At 34.4% G+C, this 21912-nt stretch overlaps 2 protein-coding genes across 2 annotated transcripts; one reads left to right on the top strand and one right to left on the bottom strand.

The window, feature by feature from the left end:
* Nucleotides 1-531: 531 nt before the first annotated feature.
* On the bottom strand, nt 532-1325 carry LOC133875405 (uncharacterized). Its single transcript, XM_062313531.1, has one exon. The coding sequence runs from the start codon at nt 1217-1219 to the stop codon at nt 848-850; it is 372 nt and encodes a 123-aa protein (XP_062169515.1). The 5' UTR covers nt 1220-1325; the 3' UTR covers nt 532-847.
* Nucleotides 1326-13127: 11802 nt separating this feature from the next.
* Nucleotides 13128-19400, top strand: LOC133874512 (transcription factor IIIA-like). Its single transcript, XM_062312350.1, has 8 exons — nt 13128-13282; nt 16041-16137; nt 16337-16500; nt 16610-16744; nt 17900-18188; nt 18384-18619; nt 18758-18901; nt 19021-19400. Exons 3-8 carry the CDS (start codon nt 16384-16386, stop codon nt 19192-19194), a joined length of 1095 nt encoding a protein of 364 aa, XP_062168334.1. The 5' UTR covers nt 13128-13282; nt 16041-16137; nt 16337-16383; the 3' UTR covers nt 19195-19400.
* Nucleotides 19401-21912: the final 2512 nt, after the last annotated feature.

The following is a 21912-nucleotide window of genomic DNA, read 5'->3' on the forward strand; positions in this document are numbered from 1 at the left end:
TATTTAGATGTTGGGTTTCCAACAGGCGCTGGCTGATTCAACAAATTTGTCCTTGTTTGTTTCTCTGCTCTTTTTCTCTCTTTTTTCTTCACCTGTACACTAACCAACTGTACGAGAATACAAACAATGACTAGGTGGTTGAATTTTGAACCGTCCGATCCAGGTTTTACTTTACAAGTACTCCATCTTCCACAAGCATTCCCCCATCTTGGCATCTTCCAATTTGATAATAATATTTCTTTTTATTTTAATTAAGTTGAACAAGTCCCACTTCAAAAAAGGAATAAAATTTGATAATGTCTTCCTCTATTTTTTTTTTTATTTATTGTATTTATGAGATTATTTCTAAATTAAAATTTGTAAGTCATATCATTACGGATAACATCATGATATTATATATATATATATGAACAAAAGTAAACTAAAAAATATCTTTTTCTTTAATCTTTGTTAATTATTAATTCTTATACGTATAAAAATTAAAAATCTTTTAAATATGAAAATTAAGATCGAAGTGAAACACAAAAAGAATTAACAACCAAAACCAAGAAATAATTAACTTCAAACTCTGCCTCATTAAAAGGTGTGTTTGGTATTTACAGCAAACCAAAATGTGTAGAACAAAAACCAAGAAGCCCTCCAATTCTAAACCTATTGAGCTCTTCAATTCCTTCACAAAATTAATTAACAAGATCCAATTACATGACATTGACCAACAACAAGACATCGATCCTTAAAGAAACACTAATATATATATCATTTTTTATCATCATCGATATGATCATGATCACCACTACATGTACACTGTACTGATCGATCAACGCTTTACGTACAAGAACGTACCGGATCAATTCACTTCAGGAATGCTCTGTAGGGCAGGCCTCCAGGAGCGATGATGCGCCTCGTACCGATCACTAACGCTCATCAACTGGGCAAGAACCTGGTGCACCGACAAGTCTTTTATGTCCACCCTACCGAGCAACTCCTCCAGCTGCTTCCTTGTGATCTTGATCTTCACCTCCGTAGTTTTGGCTGCTGTTGTAGACGAACTAAACCCGGTAGTACTGTCATGATCATCTCCAAGAAGACCCTTCTCCTCCTCCATTCTCTTGGCCCCCTTACCCATTTCATCACCGGCGAAAAGACCTCCCTTTTCGGGCGACCCCCAGTCCTCGCCACCCCATTGCATAGAAGATTCGTGCCTTATACAATTTCCCATTATTCCTCAGTACTTGTTATGTATCTTTTCTTTTCTTTTCTTTTTCTTTTTATGTTTTCCTTTGTTTGTGGACAAGGTTTTGGACATGGAGGGGAGTGGGCTATACATATATATATATATATATATATATACACAAAGAGAGAGAGAGAGAGAGAGAAAGGTGGTGACAGAGAAATGGGAAGGTAATGGGGAAAGATAATGGAGGAGAAAGAGTCAGACCTACTTTGTTGCCACCTCGGATGACATGCTGTCCTACGTGGCAGGTAATGCGGGTTTGACCCCATCACGATCATTGGTTCCAACTGAAAGCATGTGATGACTTCCACATTGGTAGCTAGAGCCGTCGGTGGGCGCGCGGCGGCGGCTTGATTTGGCTTACCAAGAATTAGCCCCTTAATTTGATCAGTTAGTTTAATAATAGCCTTTAATTGGTCTGTGTGAAAAAATAGAGAAATTTTCATGCATGGTACGTAATTGCTTGAGCTTAATTGCTGTTTGTACAGACGAAATTGCTAATTAATACATAATTTAAAAAATTATAAATTTATTTTTAAATAAAAAATTATATTATCTATATATATATATATATATATATATATATATATATAAAGAAAAAGAATTGAAATTATTAATGTGAATTTGAAACAATTTATCTGCATTCGAATTTCACACTGAATTTTTTATATATGCATCCCATAATCAATCCAAGGAAATGAAATTATTATTAATAAAATAAAAAACTCGAAGAAGATCCTCTCTCTCTTAGCAAGGGCTATCTCTCTTTGTGAAGGAATGAATAATATTTTTTAAGTTTATGGGTCTTGGGAAAGAAAGAATAAGGGAGAATTTCATTTAAATCTACTGAATTGTTATCACTTTTACAATTATTCTCATAAACTTGAAAATTTCTCAATTTAGTGTATCAATCTTTCAATTCTTTTCAATTTCACCAATTCGTTATGATTTTTCATTCAATTCTATCAAAATTTTCATTTTTTTTTAAATATATATATATATATATATATATATATATATATATATATATATATATATATATATATATATATATATATATATATATATAATTCCAAATATTCAAGCGTGAGTATTTTTGCAAATTCCGTTAAATCCTTACCAGCGCTTAAATTCTAATAATTTTTTCCTAAAAAAAAAATATGGGTATTTTGAAAAATTTGACACCAATCCATTAGGATTTATGGAAAATCCTAACGGATGAATGAAATTGAAAAAAATTGAAAGATAGATATACTAAATTGAAAGTTTTTTACGTTTAAGAGGGTAATTGCAAATGCAATGGAAGTTCAAAGGGATTAAATGAAGTTTCCTAAAAGAAAACAAACTTTTTAATGAATTTGAAGAAATGCTTGAATTTTTTTTTTATTTTTTTTACTAGCACTTTCTTTATTCATATCCGCACAGGCAGGGTTTTCTGTTTAGACTTGTGGGCACAGGTTGGGTTTTTGTAAAACCGTGCCGGGCAGGGCGGGGTGCAGGTTGTGTTTAAAAAACCCTGGGGACCCGCCCCTCCACGCTCCACATCAATCCTTATAAGCGAACAAAAAAAAAAAAAAAAAAAAAAAAAAAAAAAAAAACCTAACAATCTAACAATCTAACATATTGCCCATACCTCCTGCGCCGCAGTCGTTCTCTCCCTTCATTTTCATTTTTCTCCTCTGAAGTTTAGAGTCTTTTTCACCCTGCTGTTCTTCATCTTATTCAATCTTCACCCTCCTTCACTCAGAGTAAGTTGCTCTTGCCTTCCCTGTGCTTTCTGAGGAATTGTTAGTGCTTTCTAAATTATTAATTGGTGAGAAGTTGTCACCCTTTTTTTATTATTATTATTTTTTGTTTGATTTTATGTTTCATTCATGGTTCTTTGATTTTTTTTTTCTCTTCGATTTTATTGGTTTCGTTCTGGTTTTTGACTGGGGGATTGCTTTTGTAAATGCTATAGTTTTTGTGAATTTGATCTGTAGTTGCTCTTCTTGATTTCTAGGGTTTCTCTGTTTCCATTTGTAGCAATCTGAAACCCCAATTTCTCATTTAGTTTCAATTGTTTAACTTCTGGTTCTAACTTTGAAAATGGTGATTGGTGGCCATGTGAACAAAGTGATTTATGTTATTCTAGGGTTTTCTACTTGGCATTTAGTAGAACCCGCCCCGCCCTATGCCCACCCTTAATTTAAATCATGAACAAGCTAGGACGGTTTAATTTAGAACTAAATTTCTTCCTTTTTAACATTTCCCTTTTACTAGTTATTTCATTGGGATTATTTTTTAATAACCAATATAAGTGTAAAGGCGGTCTTATGACATTTCATCACATGATTGTACAAAGGAGTGTCACAGGTTATAGAAAAGAATGATAAACAAAAAAGTAAATATATTACTTATCAGATTAACTAGAAATCAAAATTTGAATTAATTTGGTATTGATAAAAAAATCTTCCCACGTTATACTATTTAATTTGCCGGTAAATTCAATATTCAATGGGATGAATTACATCACGACAACATCGAATCAATACAAAAAAAAAAAAAAAAAAAAAAATTGTGTATGGAAAATGTTTAGATGTGAATTTCACTTATTTAGTTATTTAATTTTAATGGTGTTGTATTTACAATTTAGATCTAGCTACGGAAAGGGTCAAGATTTATGAGTTATGCATTGTCAACCAAACTAGAGATATACATAGAGTCATAGACTGAGAGTTGATCATGAACTTTGAATTGTGCAAATATACAATATTAATATATATGACTAACTATGTGTTAATTTGAATGATCAAACCCACACGTGATACACATTATAATAGACTAGTATTGCAAATCATATGTGTACCATAATGAATTATAATTTATAATACCAATCGTTGTCACCTTCCAATAATATTGATCAGACTAATATTTTATCATAATATATATACTTATCAATTTTGATCACGGATGATATGATTTTGTTATGAATGATCAAATTAATTACTCATCCCATCATATTGTTATCGTCTTACAAAAAATAATGCATATATACTCTATGTTTCCAAAAATTAATTTTTATTTTTTTATCATGTGCGTCACGTGAGTCACGAGTAGCAGTTTGTATTTGCGTGTCGAGTTTAGGTCATATTATAACCTGATCAATTTAATTAAACGGGTCGAACTCTTCAACTCGAACCCTCTAACTTTGTATTGAATTGTTGTCGAATAATATATATAAGACTATATAAATTAACTTTAACACAAAATTTATTAAATTAAATAGGCCAGACTCTTTGATTATAAAGAGAGACAAATAGATAAAAGACCGTTTAATTTGCTCAAATGAAGCCATGAATTTGATGAAGTCACGCCGTTTGACTGAGACCAAAGCCGGCTACAAGCTCAAGCTGGATTAATAAACCAACTCCAAGCAGGTGTGAACGCGGTTTCGAAGGGAATCTTCCACCTCAAAGCAGGTGTGAACACAAATGAGCCAGGGGAATCTTTGATGACGTAAGTGCCACTGCTCCTTCACGTGTGATTGGCCACTTGATTACGATGCATGTAATTACGAATTATGCACTTTTTCATCATAACCCAAATTATGGATATCTTATCCATATGAACAAACTTAGCCCTCCTTCCTTTTTCTTTTTTCTTTTTTTTTTTTTTAAATTTTTTTTTTTATATCATTATCGTCCATAATTATTTGTTCGAATTTAAAAAATTTTAAGCGGGTTATTATGAAATACTACTTATAGAACCATCTTAACCGGATAAATGATTGTACAGTCCAATTTTTATTTAGTCAGATGAATTTTATAAATAGTCTCTCATAATTATTTATTCGAATCATCTTAAATTTCAATAAATAATTATAGTCGATCATAACTCCTGGTCCTTATTTCTTTTTCAAATATACGTGAAAAGTCACCTTGAGATCAAATTCGTACTAGATCACATCTATCAGTCAAAGTTATACATTTCATTGCTTTGGATTGATTTTATCATTTGATTGGCCAGAGAGTCTCGAATTTGAATATACACCAAAGTTTAATCAAGGGATTTGGGTATTTAGAGTACACTTAGTCTCGCCTCCTGATTTCGCGGGCCAAACACATGTTTTTTAAATAAAATTGCAAAAATTGTTTCCGTTCAAGCATCGGTTTGATAAAAGAACAAAAGAAGTTTGAAAATGTGATTTTTTTTTTTGTTTGTTTGTTAATGCATTTAAAGGGACGCTTTTTTATTTTAGTTTGAAAAAGTGTTATGAGATGTGATGTAAATATGAAATTGTTTTTTTGTTTGAAAAATTATTCATTTTCCTTTTTTCAATTCTTCTTTTATTCTCATATTTTTTAAAATTCCCGTTGAATAAGTGAGATCACGTAAAGATGTATAGCACGTCTCTTTAACAAACAGATATTGACTCAAATGAGGGTATGATTTTAAAGACCGTGCCCGCGATTTTACCGCACATTTCGAAACCGCTCAACAAATTTGACGCTTAAAAAAAGAAAAAAAAAAAAGAAAAAAAAGAAAAAAAAAGAAAAGGTAAAAGCTCGAAGTAAGTCCATTAGAGTGTAAATGGGAAAATTTGTGGATAATGAACGGTGATAGATTTAAAAAGAGGTGATCCGAAGAAGTAAATATAAAATTGATGGATTAGATCGAAAAAGGGTTCGCTTTTGGGAGGTTGGTGAGTCTAAGTTGGCTCCTTGTACCAACCAACCATCCATCACATTCACGAACCGTTCCTCTCGTCCCTATGCTAAGGTCCAAAAACCCTATATACTAAGAGTACTACCGCCCTTCCACCTCACACTCACGTGACCATTGGCTCACCCCCCACGTAAGCATACATCACCTTTCACATATAACACGTGGCAACGTACACCCATCTATCACATTGACTGACGTTGTGTGTTTTAATTGATATATTCGAATATTGTCTCTATAAATTCATTTTTCATTTAAATTAAATATTTCACGTGTTGAGTTTTTAGGACAAATGATGATTTACATGATATCAGAGCGGAGGTCATGAATTCGAATTATATATGTCTCTATATGTAATTCACTTCTCATTTCATGTACGGGACCTCACTTATCAAGGAGAAGTTTGAGTCTATACCTGAGAAGGTGTGTTATAATATAAATTAAAATGATTAAATTCATCTATTCCTATCAAATCATTTTTTTTTTCCTCTAACAAAAAAGGGCATGACGGGGAGACTAATTGTGGTTATTGTACCTTAACCATAGTAGTACCTACCCGCTAAAAGCCGCATAGGAGAGGCCTAGACGGTGGGAACAGTAGGCGTTCCCTCAAGTCCGACTTGAGTCATAGCTTGACCCAACCCCACCAGGGCATGCATTAGCAGGGACCAATGTGATTTACACTGATGAAGCATAGAGATTAGAGATTCCCATTGCGGGATTTGAATCCATGCCCTAGTCATGTTTACCTAACCACTTTAGAAATTTTCTTGGGCCATTGAACCATCACCCTAGATGATATTCCTATCAATTTAAAATTTTGAAATAAATGATGATTTAACAGAAAACAGCAGTAAAACACGCAATTTTGATAGGCCAGTGTGAATGGTAGCATTAATTGTTGGGGTGTGATGGTTCCCTGTTGATAAACAATATACTACTGGTGTGAGTTCATGCCAGGTGTACGGCCACAGTCAATTTGGTAAGCCATGGTATATGTCATACATGCATATATAAATATATGGTTAATTGTGTTTTGGGCACTGCATGGGCATTGAACAGCTCGATCCTTTCAATTCAAGTTTGATGCATGGGCATTGAACGTACAGCTCCTTTCAATTCAAGTTTGATGGCTAAAAATGAGCCATTCGTTAGAGAATTGAAAACTACATCAATTGATCGAAGTCATGTTTAAGGCATGCACATGCAAATGTTGAAATTTGTCAAGGCTAAAAATCAAGAAAGTCCTTAACATGAAAATTTAGAAATATTGTTCAATTATTGTTGAACTTAATTAATGCCAGGCACGATACGGTACGTACTGAGAGGATTCGTAGATGAAGACCAAAGAGGAAGTAGTACTCTTCACGCATCAGTAGTGTTCAGTTATTAGTTGTCAATTAATTGTAACTCTCTTTTAATTTTTGTTTTGTTTTTTTTTTTTTTTTTTTGTATTTTTATATTTTTCTTAGCAAATAAGTGTATAGTCTATAAATATTGATTTACTCCGTAAAATTAATAAAAAACGAATGGATGAGAATTGTTCCGATCTAGCTTTTTCCAATCTTTTTTAGACACGAGATTTCTCTATTTGAGGTGTGACTCATCTTCTCTTTGTCGGTAAGATTCTACCAAACTCGATCTCAATTGTTGGCCAATGAAACTGATCTGTTCAACATGAAATTTATCTTTATTTGTCCTATATCAGGCATTAATGTTAACATCTTCCAAACTATATATATGGTGAGAATTGAACGGCCTATATATATATATCCAACATCATCCAAATTGTAAAAAGGCATCTTTAATTAATTTAGTCACGGTTTTGAAAATATATTTCTGTTTCAAAATTAAAAATACATTCTTTTCTCAAAATTACCGACGACAAATAATTCAAAATATAAAACAATTTTTAAATATAGACCCCCAAAAAATAAAATTAAAAAAAAAAAAAAAAAAAACCCATCATATATATGCTTAAATATTGACTGGCCGGAATGTATTGTTGAAGTCAAACTTGTTTTTTCCTATTTTTAATGTTGGATATTAGAAAGCTTACAAATGGGGGCGGCAGACTAGTTTGTCTGTCGATCTTCCTCTTTTATCTCTTCTTGTTTTTGTTTTTGTTGCTGTTTGTTGTTGAATTCCCACCATTTAGTAAAGCAGGTACGTACTTAATTAACAATCTTTAATTAATTAAGCATCTGTAATCTGGACTCTATATATATATAGTTTAAAATTTTAATATTTCCTCCCAACAGTCAATAAATTGCTTGATAGCTAGGCCAGGGTTATACGCATTCAAACTTGCGTAAAATATTCCCATCCATCACTTTAAGTTTTTGACTCAACTGATCACCAATTTAACCTTCTGATGATCATATACGTACAATTAATTAATCAATAGGGCGGCTAATTAAATATCTTCATAAATGTATGTCTTACAGTTTGCATCAAACATATATATATATATATATAAAAGAGATTCAATATCATTAGAGATATAATTATTGCATTTGACTTCATTTTATTAATATATATTATTCTCCCATGTCACTATCAAAGCGCGGAGCAAGGAATATAATTGCTACACTTAGAGTAATCAAATTGTTTTATCTCCCTGGTTGGAGAATAAACCTGCAGATAGATGGGAATTGTTAAGCAGAAATATGGGAATATATTGCAGAATATATATCGAACACTCTCACATGGCTCACCAACTTGTTGATATTCAAAGACAGGAGTTAACCTCTCCAACGGGTCACCTACTCATGATCGGATATTCTTGTCAACTGAAAATAAGAGAAGTTTAATTGGAAGACCATCCGCCAGCCGGCCGGCAATGAGATGATGATCATCGATCAAAATCAACTGCATGACGCCACTGTAGAAAACGTTGAATTTGTATGCTTTCAAGATGGGCTTGAAAGTTAAATAATGGCTTGAGAGATCTTTTTCATCCGTCTGGGTTTACTAACTTGATGTAACGAGTTTGACAGGGACATATTTGATTGTGAAGTTTGACTTTAGGGTTCTGTTTACCAGTTCTACCTACGTTAATCCAATGACAGAAGAAGTACTAGTAATTCAAACATATCAATCTTATTGCATGCAAACGGATAAGCATCCTCTAGTTTTCATAATTTTTGGAGGAATCAAACGTGGTTGGCTTACAGAAGTTTCAAACTGATGATCTTATCTTGAATTCCATGTCATGTTATGACAAGATATGTTTGGCATGATAGAAGTTTGTCGTATGCCTCTTATAAGTAAGAGACATGTTATATATACATCTTTTGTACATCACCATATATATATATATATATATATATATATATATAGATCTATTTTCTAAATCAGTCATTAAATCTGTAAAATCCACACGTGAGTTCTTGTGAGTCTTACAGATCCAATAATTATATGAGTAATGATATATACCACATTTTTATTCCATACAATTCTGATCGACGTAATAATCTCATCTAACACTTGGATAAATCATTGTTTAAAAAAAGGAAAAAAAAACCAAGGATTTAATGGGACTACTTGATTATCAGCATTGTGAGACAAAAAAAATTATATATATATAAAATTAATCATACCTTAATGTATAAATTCTATCTTATACCTTAGCCTGCTCATTGTGGGTTTTAGTTTGCTAATATGGGTTGAACATTTAACCTATGAGTAGGAGTGGGCAAAAACCTATGGACCCGCCCCGTCTTGCCCAAGCAGGTTTTAAGTGTTTTTTTTTTTAATTGAAATATGGTATACCTGTGTGGGGCGGGTTACGGGTTGCAGGTTGGAGTTTTAAAAAATCTTAGGGACCCACCCCGTCCCGCCCCTACCCGCAGGAAGAAAAAAAAAACGATTTTTTTTTTTTAAAAAAAAACCCTAACCCTGTGCCGCAGCCTCTAGAGTCTTCTTCATTCTTCTATTCTCTTCTCTTCACTCTTCACTCTTCATTGAGTTTGTTCAGCCTCTATTCTCTTCGTTCTTATGTATCAGTCTGAGGAAGAAGACGACCCAAATAAGTGAAAAAAGAAAGCAAAGGAAGGGCATGCAGATAGAAGGCTCTAGAACTAGAAGGGTACGTGGCAGTCACTTGTGAAGTTGGAGTATAGCTGGAAGCCTGAAAGACATGCATTGGTTCAATTTCAAAAGAATCAAAACACACGAGTATTTGGGTATTTTAAAAAAGTGAAAATAACTCTATCTCTATATTGTGCGTTTTGAACCAACGCAAGTTGTAAGCCATTATTTGTCTCGAGATACCTACGGACCCATTATCTTCTGGCACGTGGACTTCTGGATCCTTCCTTAGCATAATCTTCACGATTTTCATCTCCTTTTCCTTTGTTTCTTCCTTCTTCTCAACATACTGAAACGATGACACCCTAGTCTCATCGTTAAACACCACCGAATAGAAGGGCAAGCGGGTTGTCGATCTATCGGGCGGCTCAATCTCGGCCTAGAAAGTCAGAGACGATTACAAGCAATACTGGTCCTTCTTTTGCTGCCCCAAAGAGATCGAAACCGCTCTGTATCCTTCTTCTTCTCCATTTCTAATCTCCTAGATTGACTCGTATCTCCTCCGTCTCTCTGATTCAAATCAATCTCCTTCCAAAACCCGCACTCGCAAAAACCGCCCCGCCCTCCCCTGTGACCCTGCAGATTTAGTGAACAAAGTTGCTGTCACGGGTGGGATTTTCTGAACCAACAAGGTCGTGGGGCGGGGGCAAAAATGGCGGAAATCAGCCCTACTCTGCCCTGCCCTTTGACCACCCTACTTATGAGTAATGTTAATATGTTATATACTACATTTTTATTATATAATTATTTCACAATGTTGATGTGACAGTCCCAACCAACTTTTGGATTATTATTATTTTAACAATGACTAATCTAAAGTTGATTGTGATAGTTGGGATAGTTGTGAGGTGAAAATGTAAGTTATAACCTTCCTCTATAACTTAAGAGCATTCCTAGTAGCCTCACCAAATTTTACTCGCTAAAATAGTTAAAAATTACTTTTCTCTATTTTGGTGAGCCACTTTTTTAAAATTTCATCAGTAGCCTCATCATTTTAACTATTCACTATCATTATTACATTTAAAAAACACTTTTTCAGATTTCTTTATTCTTTATCTATTTAATCTTTTTTTGAATTTTTGTCTTTTCTTAACGGTCATATTTTTGAATACTTGTCTTATTTTAATGGTCATTATTTTAAAAATCTGTCTTCTCTCAACTGTCATATTTATGAATATTTGTCTAGCAATAATTTGGGATTAATGTAGTAAACATATATTATTAATTGGTAAACAAAATAGTAACTAATAGTGGCCCATCTTTGTTATTGAAGGAGTGATAATTAATAAGCTATGGGATGAGATTATGATGTTCCAAGATATGAGAATATGCATATGCATGGGTGGGCACCTACGCATATATAATATAATATATAGGTAGAAACATTAATTATCTACAAAAAGACGAAAAAAAGAATAAAATACGACAAATTAATTTTGACCGATCACTCAAATGATAAAGAGAGTTGTGTACTGCGTGTCGTGTACGTATAACGTGCTTATTTTGATGAGTAATATTCACTCATCAACTCCCTCACCAATTTTATTTCTCCTTTCTCTCTCACACAATCACAACCTTCGTTAACATAATGCTGCTGCCAACTCTTTCCTCTTGAGGCACCAAAAACATTTTTCCTTCGAGAAATGCTAGACATCCTAACACTTTTTTTCCAAAATTTAGTTTCAAACTGATGTGTCACAATCCTATGAGATTGTGGCACACTTCCCAAAATAATAAATGTCATGAGATTGTAACACATCAGTTTGGAACTAAATTCTGGAAACTAAATGCTGCTGCCAACTCTTTCCTCTTGAGGCACCCAAAACATTTTCCCTTCGAGAAATGCTAGACATCCTAACACTTTTTTTCAGAATTTGGTTCCAAACTGATGTGTTACAATCCTATGAGATTGTGACACACTTCCCAAAATGATAGATCTCATGGGATTGTGACACATCAGTTTAGAACTAAATTTTGGAAACAAGTGTTTGGATGCCTAGCGTTCCTCTTTTCCTTCGGCCTCATCCGCTTTACTGTTTGTTCCCTTTCTATATACCGTGTCCACCACAACTTGGCCGATTCCTGGAGATTGAGAAGCCCTTTATCCGGAGTAAGTGATAGCCCTTCGTTGCGTATAGCTCCCTCCCTTCAATGCCTCTGAAATTGACAAGGCATATCCAGAGATTGTTGGTTATAGGACTTGTCCTTTTCTGGCAGGGAATTCAGTTCTTGGTCGTGGGTAAACTGGAATACAAGACCTCAAAACTTCCTTTCCCTTGGCTGATTCCTGCCAAAAATATATAGGGTTTCAGTTTTTTGGATTTATTTTGTGAAATCCCAAATAGATCCAGCTGGCAGCCCAAAGCCCAATCGTAATTAAACTTGGCCCAATGAAGAATAATATTTTTCAAGCTATGGATGACTGGATCCCACTTTTCAAACCACCCCCGCATTGCTATTTTTAGAGAAATAATTTTTACACATCACTTATACATCTTTTGTACATCATTTTTTTTAAATGAGAAATGATCCCTACACTCATTTCTCACAACAGTCCTACAACAAGCTGACGTGGCTGGTAATATTTTATTATTTTGTTTGTTTTCTTTTCTTTTCTTTTTGTAAAAAAATAATAAAATATTATTAGCCACATCGGGCTATTGTAAGAAATGAGTGTATGGATCATTTATCTTTTTAAATCAACTATTGGATTCGTAGGACCCACAAGGATTCACATGTGGGTCCTACAGATCCAATGGTTGATTTAAAAAAGTGATGTACAAAAGATGTACAAGTGATGTGCATATAACATATCTCTGCTATTTATTAGAGCGGCCGAATCACATCATGGGCCGGCAATGGGGTGGCTTTTTAGTCATTCCTCATTTTTCTTTTTTAAAAGGTTTTTTTTTTAATATATATATATATTTTGTTGTTTTGATCGTTTTATTATTAATGGGACATAGGATATATGACACAAAATTCTATCCATTAAGCAAAAAAAAAAAAAAAAATTAAACCTAAATTTTATTATTTCCTAAAATCAAGACTTGTATTACTAATTTACACGTGGCTTTCGTTCAGAACATTTGGAAACACTAATTACATTATCGATTTTCCCAAAAGACTTGCCCTTCGCCTCCTTCAAACAACCACTCTTTCCGTTCAGACACCCTGCGCCTAAAACCTCTCTTCTTCGGTAATCACCGTAGGCAGGAAACCAAGAGGATTTGGTTAGGGCAACTACTTGAGGTTATTCTCTCTCTCCCTCTCGCCGTTCTCCTTCCTTCTCGTTACTGTTTTTCTTTTCTTTTCTTTTTTTTTTAAAAAAATAAAAATTTCAAGTCCTGCTTTTTCCTTGATTGTGGCTTAAATTTCGGATTATGGTGAAATTGGTAGTTCTTTGATATACCCATTTGATTTGGGTTCTGAAGTGTTGATGACTAAGTTGGGATTTTGGGTCGAAACCGTGAACTCCCCCTTTCGTCTTTTCACACACACACACACTCTCTCTCTCTTTAGAAAAGTTAATTCCAGTTCATTTGAAATACTGCTTTTGCTGGTGCAAAACTTAATCAGGGAAATATTACTCAGATGCAGCTATAACTGAAATAACTATCATAATCCAGATGCTGCTCCAACCAAAATAATATGGTTTGAGAATCCGTGTGTTTGGATGAGGACATAAGCTTTATGTAGTTTTGAATTAAAATTTCGAATTTTTAATTCTGATCTGAATATTCATCGACTTGTAATCTTGATCTCTTGTAATAGTATATTTTGCTTATTCATAAGTGCATAGTCTGGTAAGAGACACTATCAAATCTTCTATAAAGAGGTAAGTGGACAGGTTACAGGTATAAGCCATCTATTTGAGGTTTCTCTGGGATTTGTGTTTGTATAAAAAAAGGTTAATCATCAAATGTATTTAAATTTGACACTTGATGCATGTGTTGGATTGTAAAATGAAGCAATATGATTTTGGGGTTGGTATGCTTGCTATTGGGTAGAATTAAATATTTATTTTGGTATTCCAACAATTGAATTATTGATGTGTTAAGTAAGAATGAGTTTTGTATTGATTGAGAAACTGTATTGTTGCTGGAAGTGTTGATGAAATAAAGATAGCAAGGAAATTTCCTAGAACCCAACCAAGCACACACCTTACACACTAATGTAAAGCTGGACAGATTTAGTAATGGAACTTATGTTTATATTGCTGTTTGGAACTGGACAGCTTCATATTTTGGGATATCAATTACTTGTGTGCATGGTAATGGACTTGGGTTTGATCTGGGAATGAGTTTATCACTTTTAGGCATTGTCCAGATTTTCTTTTGGTGTACTTATTGATGATACTTATGGGTTGGTTGACGGATTAGAATTGAGTAAAGGGAACTATAACCCCATTGCATGTACTGAATTTGCCATTCTTAAGAAGATGATGACTCTGTTTTAGAACTGGTTTATAAGTAAACATGAATTACAATAGGACACATTGTTAGAATAATGTTGTAGTAAATAATCAAAAGGCTTATAGTTTGGGCTCAGTTGTGCAACTTACCTGAAGGTTTTCTTAGAAAGACACTTGCTGTATTGCTGATGAATACGAAGAAACTTGCTGTAAATTAGATTTCATGCATGATTTGAAGTTTCACAATAGCTCATACTCTCATAGCAATATTGGGGATTGGTATTTGAGGGACAATTTAATATAATCTATGTCTTGAAAATACAATGATGGAGTGTTTGAAGAAAGGCCTTGACAGCCTTGAAGAATTTAGTGAAATTTGAAGCTCGAACTAATGTTATTGCTTTAGTTTGGTGGCTGTAAATATTGGAATGAGTTTTGTAGTCGCTAGATTTTCTTTGATGTTGTAGTGTTATCCTTTTAAGTGGCATGGAAATATACATGTGTGTCGACATTTGAATAGCTTAGTTGGAAAGAAAGAATGCCCAGAATCTTCTAGTGTAATAATAATTTATGATTTGTGATGATGTTAGGTGTGCATAGTGAGTTGTAAGGGTAATTTGTATGACATAGTTTCTATATGTATAAAGTTGGTTGATTTTGGAAAACTATGAATTGTAGTAACCATGTATTAGGAGGAATTAGACATTTATGACAACATCTATGTATTTCCTCTTATGTTAATGTTGAATTTTACCACCCTCCAGACAAGGTATTGGTTGGGAGTGTTTAAACTGTAGTCAGTCTTGTTTAAGTGCTTAACCTCAGGGTAATTACACTATAATAAAGAGGAAAGCTAAATGCTGTCTAGAAATAAAATTCTGGACAGCATAGCTTAGTTGGAAAGAAAGAAAGAATGCCCAGAATTTCATAGAAATGAAGTCTTGGGCAGCATGGCCTTCTTATGGAGTTCTAAAAGAATTCAACTAGTTCAAATCTCCCTTTCCCCCTCCCCTTGGGGACAAAAAATTACTTATTAAAAAAAAGCAATAGCTACCGGAAAATGTAAAAAATTATGAAAGCGGTATTACCGGGATTTATAGCGGTAGCAATAGCTACGGGAAATGTAAAAATTATGAAAGTAGTATCACTGGGAAAGATAGCAGTAGCACTAGCTACTGGGAAATGTAAAAATCATGAAAGAAGTGTACCGGAATTGATAGCGGTAGTACTGGCTACCGGAGAATGTGAAATTTATGATAGTGGTATACTGGAATTGATAGCGGTAGGTACCGGGGAATGCAAAACTTATGATAGCTATGTAACGGGAAGGGATTAAGAGTATGACGTCCCTGGGGGATTTAAAATTCAGAGAAGCGTTATTATTCTAAAAGAGAAAGAAGTCTTTAAAGAGAAACGGGGAAAAAAAATTATCTTTTTCTTGATATCAATTATTGATCTATGGAAGAAAGAAAGAAAGTTATGTTTTATTTCGAGGCTGAGTTTGATTTAATTATTCTTATTTATTATGTTATTTGTTTTTATGTTTACTTGCTGAGCCGTGAACTCACTATTTCACATGTAAATTTTTATTTACAGAGAAAATGAAGTACGGTGTCAACTCACAGGATTGGAGGGTAATTAATACTAGAATAGAGACTTCAACTTGACGCCCTAGTCATCAACAGAAGACGAGGTAAATTTTAATATGACTGAAAACTACATATTCTATGATTGAGGTTTTAGTGCTTTGGTTTATTGGACAGGGGGACTAAAAGTTTGAAAATTTTCCGTTGTTCTAGCTTTGTCAAATGTTTATTTTACTTTTTTTCCACTTTGAAATTAATGCAAGTTTAGTTCACACCCTAAATTTTCCTTTTTTTGTGAATTAAAAGTCTGGGTGTGACAATCTCGCTCGAGTGACACACACACACAAACAGAGATGGGTGAGATAGAAAAGCCGATATTCAGAGACATAAGGCGTTATTTCTGTGAGTACTGCAGCATTTGCAGGTCCAAGAAGTCCCTCATCACCTCTCACAACCTCACCCATCACAAGGTCTCCATCTCTCTCTCTCTCTCTCTCTCTCTCTCTCTCTCTCTCTAATATGTGCTTGATTGTGTATTGAAATTGCTATTTATTTTTTCTTTGTTTTCCTATTTTTTAGGAAGAAATGGAGGAGAAGGGTGTTGATGAAGAAGAGAAAATAGAGGGGACAAAATCCAATACTTGCACAGAATGTGGTGCCTCTTTCAAGAAACCAGCGTATTTGAAGCAACATATGCAGAGTCATTCCCTCGAGGTATTTGTTTGCATGGTTTTCCTTTTTGGTTTGCATATTTTTAGTGTTATTGAGACTTGGTCTAACCCATTTAGCTTTAGATTTGCGTATTTGAAATGATTAGTTGTTGGGTTGGGGTTGGTTTGGTCTCGCGCTAACTCATAACAATCTTGGCTTTGGATTTGCTGGTTTGAAATGATTGTTCATAGTGCATGCCTGCTAGATCCGTTTGTGTGTGCGTGATTATGTTGGCCCATGAGCTAGAAGATCTTTTATATATATATAATGTCATATCATTAAAAGGCGCAGAGGGACGCAATTCTAGTATACGGGAAATATACAAAAGTGTCCCTAAAAAGAGGAAACAAAAGAGCAAGAAATTAAAAACTTTGCAACGTAACACGACTTGGGCTATGATGAGCCGAAACCCATACAAATAAAGTATTAAGCTCGTTGATAATTGATCTTGTCAGTCCATTATAGCACGTTTCGACTCGGGCTAGAAGATCTTAAAGGACTACAAAATTACTTCTCTTACAAAATTGTGTATTAATGGACTGACAAGATCAATTATCAATAGGCTTTTTTTGGTTGCTGTTTGCGTACCTATGTAAGAAATTTAAGATGTGGTGAATTTGATCTGGAAACTCATTTAACTTTTAGTTGACTAGATTTAACTTTTTGTAGAAAATACATAATCATTTGAAGAGTCCATTAACCGATAAGCTACTAGTTGCCTCATATGAGCAAAACATGGGTTTTATTAGAGGTGGGGGTGCATGTTCGAAGACATTGCTATGATACTGCTTTATTCCTAGCCGCCAACTGTGTTGATGGCTGTTTGTATCTTGGTAATGACATTTATTTTAGCTAATGGGTCGATTGAAGATGAATTATTTTGCAGGAATCTTTACTTATTTGAGATGTTAAAGCGTGTAAGCATTGGATCCCATACAATGAACTCCAAAATGCGAGAGGCTTTATCTTCAGACTTGAATGGTCTAGTATCAGGTGGGAGACCTCCTGAGAAGCTCCTTCAAGTGAGCCTCAATCACGCCATGTTTCCAAGTTGAGGTTTGAAGGTTTCTTATCATGTATATTTAGATACAGTGGCTAGTTATCTTTGCAGTTCTAGTAGCTCTTGACTCTTATTTGATCCTTTTGATCTTGTTGCAGAGGCCGTATACTTGTAAAGTTGATGATTGCCATTCCAGCTATAGAAGAAAGGACCACTTGACTCGCCATCTTCTTCAGCACCAAGGAAAACTCTTCAATTGTCCAATTGAGAACTGCAACCGTGAATTTTCTTTACAAGGCAACATGAAAAGGCACGTGAAAGAACTTCATGGCCAGGATCACCCTCCCACTGATGCTAAATGCCAGAAGCAGTATGTCTGCCCTGAAATTGGGTGTGGGAAGGTTTTCAGATTTGCGTCAAAGTTGCGGAAGCATGAGGACTCCCATGGCAAGTTGCTCTGCTTTCCAAATTCCAATTCTTACTATAATCTTGCTTCTGGATATCTCTGAATGTATTCTTTATTTTTGTAGTATAGATTATCTTGTTTAGTAACATTGTTGTTGAAATGAGAAACAAGTACACTTGCTAAATTTTGGAAATTTTATCAAATGCACTATTTGACAAATGCCTTTACCGCTGCAGTTAAACTAGACTCAGTGGAGGCGTTCTGTTGTGAAGCTGGTTGTATGAAATATTTTGCCAATGATCAATGCCTTAAGGCCCACATCAAGTCCTGCCACCAACATATTACTTGTGAGATATGCGGGACCAAGCAGCTGAAAAAGAACATTAAGCGGCACCTGCGAATGCATGAAGCCAAAGTGTCGTTGGTGAGGATCAAATGCAATCACAAGGGTTGTCTTCACACATTTTCAAATGTAAAATACAACACCATCGATATTCTCCATTTTCAGCTTATTTTCTTTCATTTTTATATTTACACACAACTGAATATGATACGGCTTTTCAATGATATGTTTTTTTTTGCACTTGTTTATATATATATATATATTCAGAAATCAAATCTCCGTCAGCATGTGAAGGCTGTGCACCTTGATCTTAAACCCTTTGCCTGTAGCTTTACTGGTTGTGGAATGAGATTCGCACACAAGCACGTGAGAGACAATCATGAAAAAACAGGGAACCATGTTTACACACCTGTAAGTTTTTTATGCTTGGATGAGTCAAAACTGTTTTGTGTTCATCTGGGTAGGCATCCTTTTCCAACATGGATAGAAAATGACATTCATGCTTGGATTTGTAATTGCTTTGGGTTCAGGGGGACTTTGAGGAGTCAGATGAGCAATTTCAATCCAGGCCTAGGGGCGGGCGGAAGAGAAAGTGCCCAACTGTAGAAATGCTGATCCGAAAGAGGGTTACTCCACCAAGTCAGTTGGATGAGGGATCTGACTATCTTTCTTGGTTGCTCTCACAGAGGACTGACAACGAGTAGTGACTCATGCCCTCTAGTTTTGCGCGATGTGAATAGACTCTTCCAATGGAAATATATATAGAAATTGGGTATATTTACTCTTAAGTTCATTATAGATGATATATTATATATAGCTTGTTAGAATCCTTGTATAATATGGTTCTGTTCCTCATTTGTTACTCTTCCTTGTATAATATGGTATACAAATCTAGCCTTAGTTTCTTCAACCAACCTTTTTTCTGCCTCTTTATTTATTTATTTTGAAGGGAAGGTTGGGATGAGGTTTGCTCGCTCGAAATTGTTAGTGAAGAGAATTGCTTGGAAGCCAGGTTAGCTTTTGTTGTTTTTTGCAGAAGAAACCAGCCTTTGAAAGGACCAAAAGGAGAGAAAAAGTTGCAGTTATTGCGGGCAAGTATTTGCCAATAAAGTTTTGATAAGATTTTCTTCTTGAGAATTGTTGAAGCTGGGTTTCAGATAAATTGAAGGAGAAAACTCTGAAATTTGTGGTTTGAATCCGGCCACCATTGTGCACACAGGAAGATGATTTGGGGGAGATCTTGGAGGAGAAACCATGGAACATGGGAGGGTTTTTCCCAATCCGGATGGAAGAATGAATGGAAAGATCTCGTGGGAATGCTTTAAAAAACAAGATGAGAAGCGGTCCATTGAGATAAAGCATGTGTCTGAAAATTGACATTACGAGACACTTTCATCAAAGTATTCCAACTTTAAAAGCAAAACAAATTACAAATAATATCATATACAATATTAGAAAAGTTTCAAGAAGAGAAGGGCGAGGAGCTGTTGATAGCCAAGATCACCATAAGAGCATCTCATTCCAGTAGTTTTTATGCTTAAGCTTATTAATGTATTTTGTTCAACTCATGATAATCTAAGCAAAATCACGAATGTAATCAAGACCGGATCAAACTTTAACGTTAGTCTATACAAAGTATAGCATAACAATCTATTGGCATAAAAAAAGATAACCAATCGGTCGTGTAAAATAAATGTAATAAATGAATGTGAAAGAATAGCATTGTTCTCTATTTCATACAACATTTATCATGCAAACAACATTAAAAAAGATAATTAAAAAGAAGTAAAACTTCCCTTACTCCCTATTTTTCCCGTGTTATGAGTTTTGCAATGTTAACTTCAAATTATCAAAATCAATACGAAGATTTCATTTTTCAACGTCTTATAATTCAGGGAAATAATTGTTAGGGGACGGTTAAACTGTCCCCCAACCGGCTTTTTTAATAAAAAAAATACCCTTTTAATGAAAAGGGGCGGGCAGGGACGGTAAACTGCTCTATAATTCAAGCCCTACATTGCAAAAACATTTCAAAAAATAAGTGAAGTTTCTCCATTGAAAAAAGAAAAAGCATTAAATGGGCTAAAACTTGGCATAGGGTGCAGGTAGCACCTAGAAAGTTAAATGGTCAAACAAATGAAGTTGGAAGCTTTTAAGGCAGCCGAAAATGGTCACAGAAATTTCATAGACATGGTTATAGCCATTAAATAAGTGTAGCCTCTGTTGACAGACTCCCTCTCCCTTTTTCTTTTTCTCCTTTTTTTGAACAACTTCAGCCCTACCTCCTCACATGTAAACGGTTGTTTCATGTGAGCATGACAAATAAGCTAATTTTAGCCGCACGATTAGATTCAGGTTCATTCTATAAGGTTAGATCCAAGTAACATCATTTCCACCTCACCAAATTGTATAATATATAGTATCTTGTTGAATTTATTAGATGCACAAGAAAGGGGGCCAAAAGCTTGCCATTCTTCTTCATAGCAGTCACATATCAAACTCCTTTCCGCACGTGATTTGATTATATAGATACTCAAATTTTGATTAAAAAGGATTAAATTGGCATTTGTCGTTAGAGTACGTGATTTTTACGTGCATTAAGGCATACGTCATGCAACATTAGGGCCGGGTGGTCTGAAATTAAGATGTATAAGGTTTTGGACGACTTTTTTTTTTTTTTTTTTTTACTCGGGTTTGTTTTAATATAAAACACAGAATAATAGCAGCAAAAAAATTACAATCATAAAGGAACTTAGACATGCTCTTATGATTTTGTGGGCACAATGTTGATTTTAAGCCATTTTAATGGTCCAAAAAAGTTGCATCATCCTCATTCATTGTCACCGACAAAAGAACAAGACAAGAAGTTTCATGGGAGATTTAGAGGCTTTCTAGGAACCCCATTAATGTTTTCTCAAAAGGGTGCACAGGTGATGTGGGTTAAGATTGTTTATGGATTGAATCAAAAAGAAAAGGAAAAAGAAAGAAAAAGAAAGAAAGATTGTTTATGGATCGGATCCTGAAATTCTAAAATACCCATCTTTCAGAAATTTGCAATGTCAATTATTCCGTCGAAATTTACCGTTAAATCAAACGGTTGATGAGTGAAATCTCTAAAATACCCGTAAAATGTTTATAAAATTACAAAAATGCCTTGAATTTGGATTGGGATATTTTGGGAATTTGACTTCTTCCGGTAGGATTTAACAGTGAATTCAGATCGGAGGGTTGACATTTCGCAAACTTCTAAAAGATGATAACCTTAAATTGACATCTTTTAAAGTTTAAATGTGTAATTGTAAAAGCAATAAAAGATTAAATGTGATAATTAAAGTTTTCTCGAATAAAAGTTGACTTACTCTTCAAGGCTCTTAGTAACTTTACTCCAATTGTTCCGGACGGTATGCTCCGTATTAACTTTT

This window comes from Alnus glutinosa, chromosome 8 (genome assembly GCF_958979055.1).
Source record: "Alnus glutinosa chromosome 8, dhAlnGlut1.1, whole genome shotgun sequence".
NCBI lineage: Eukaryota > Viridiplantae > Streptophyta > Magnoliopsida > Fagales > Betulaceae > Alnus > Alnus glutinosa.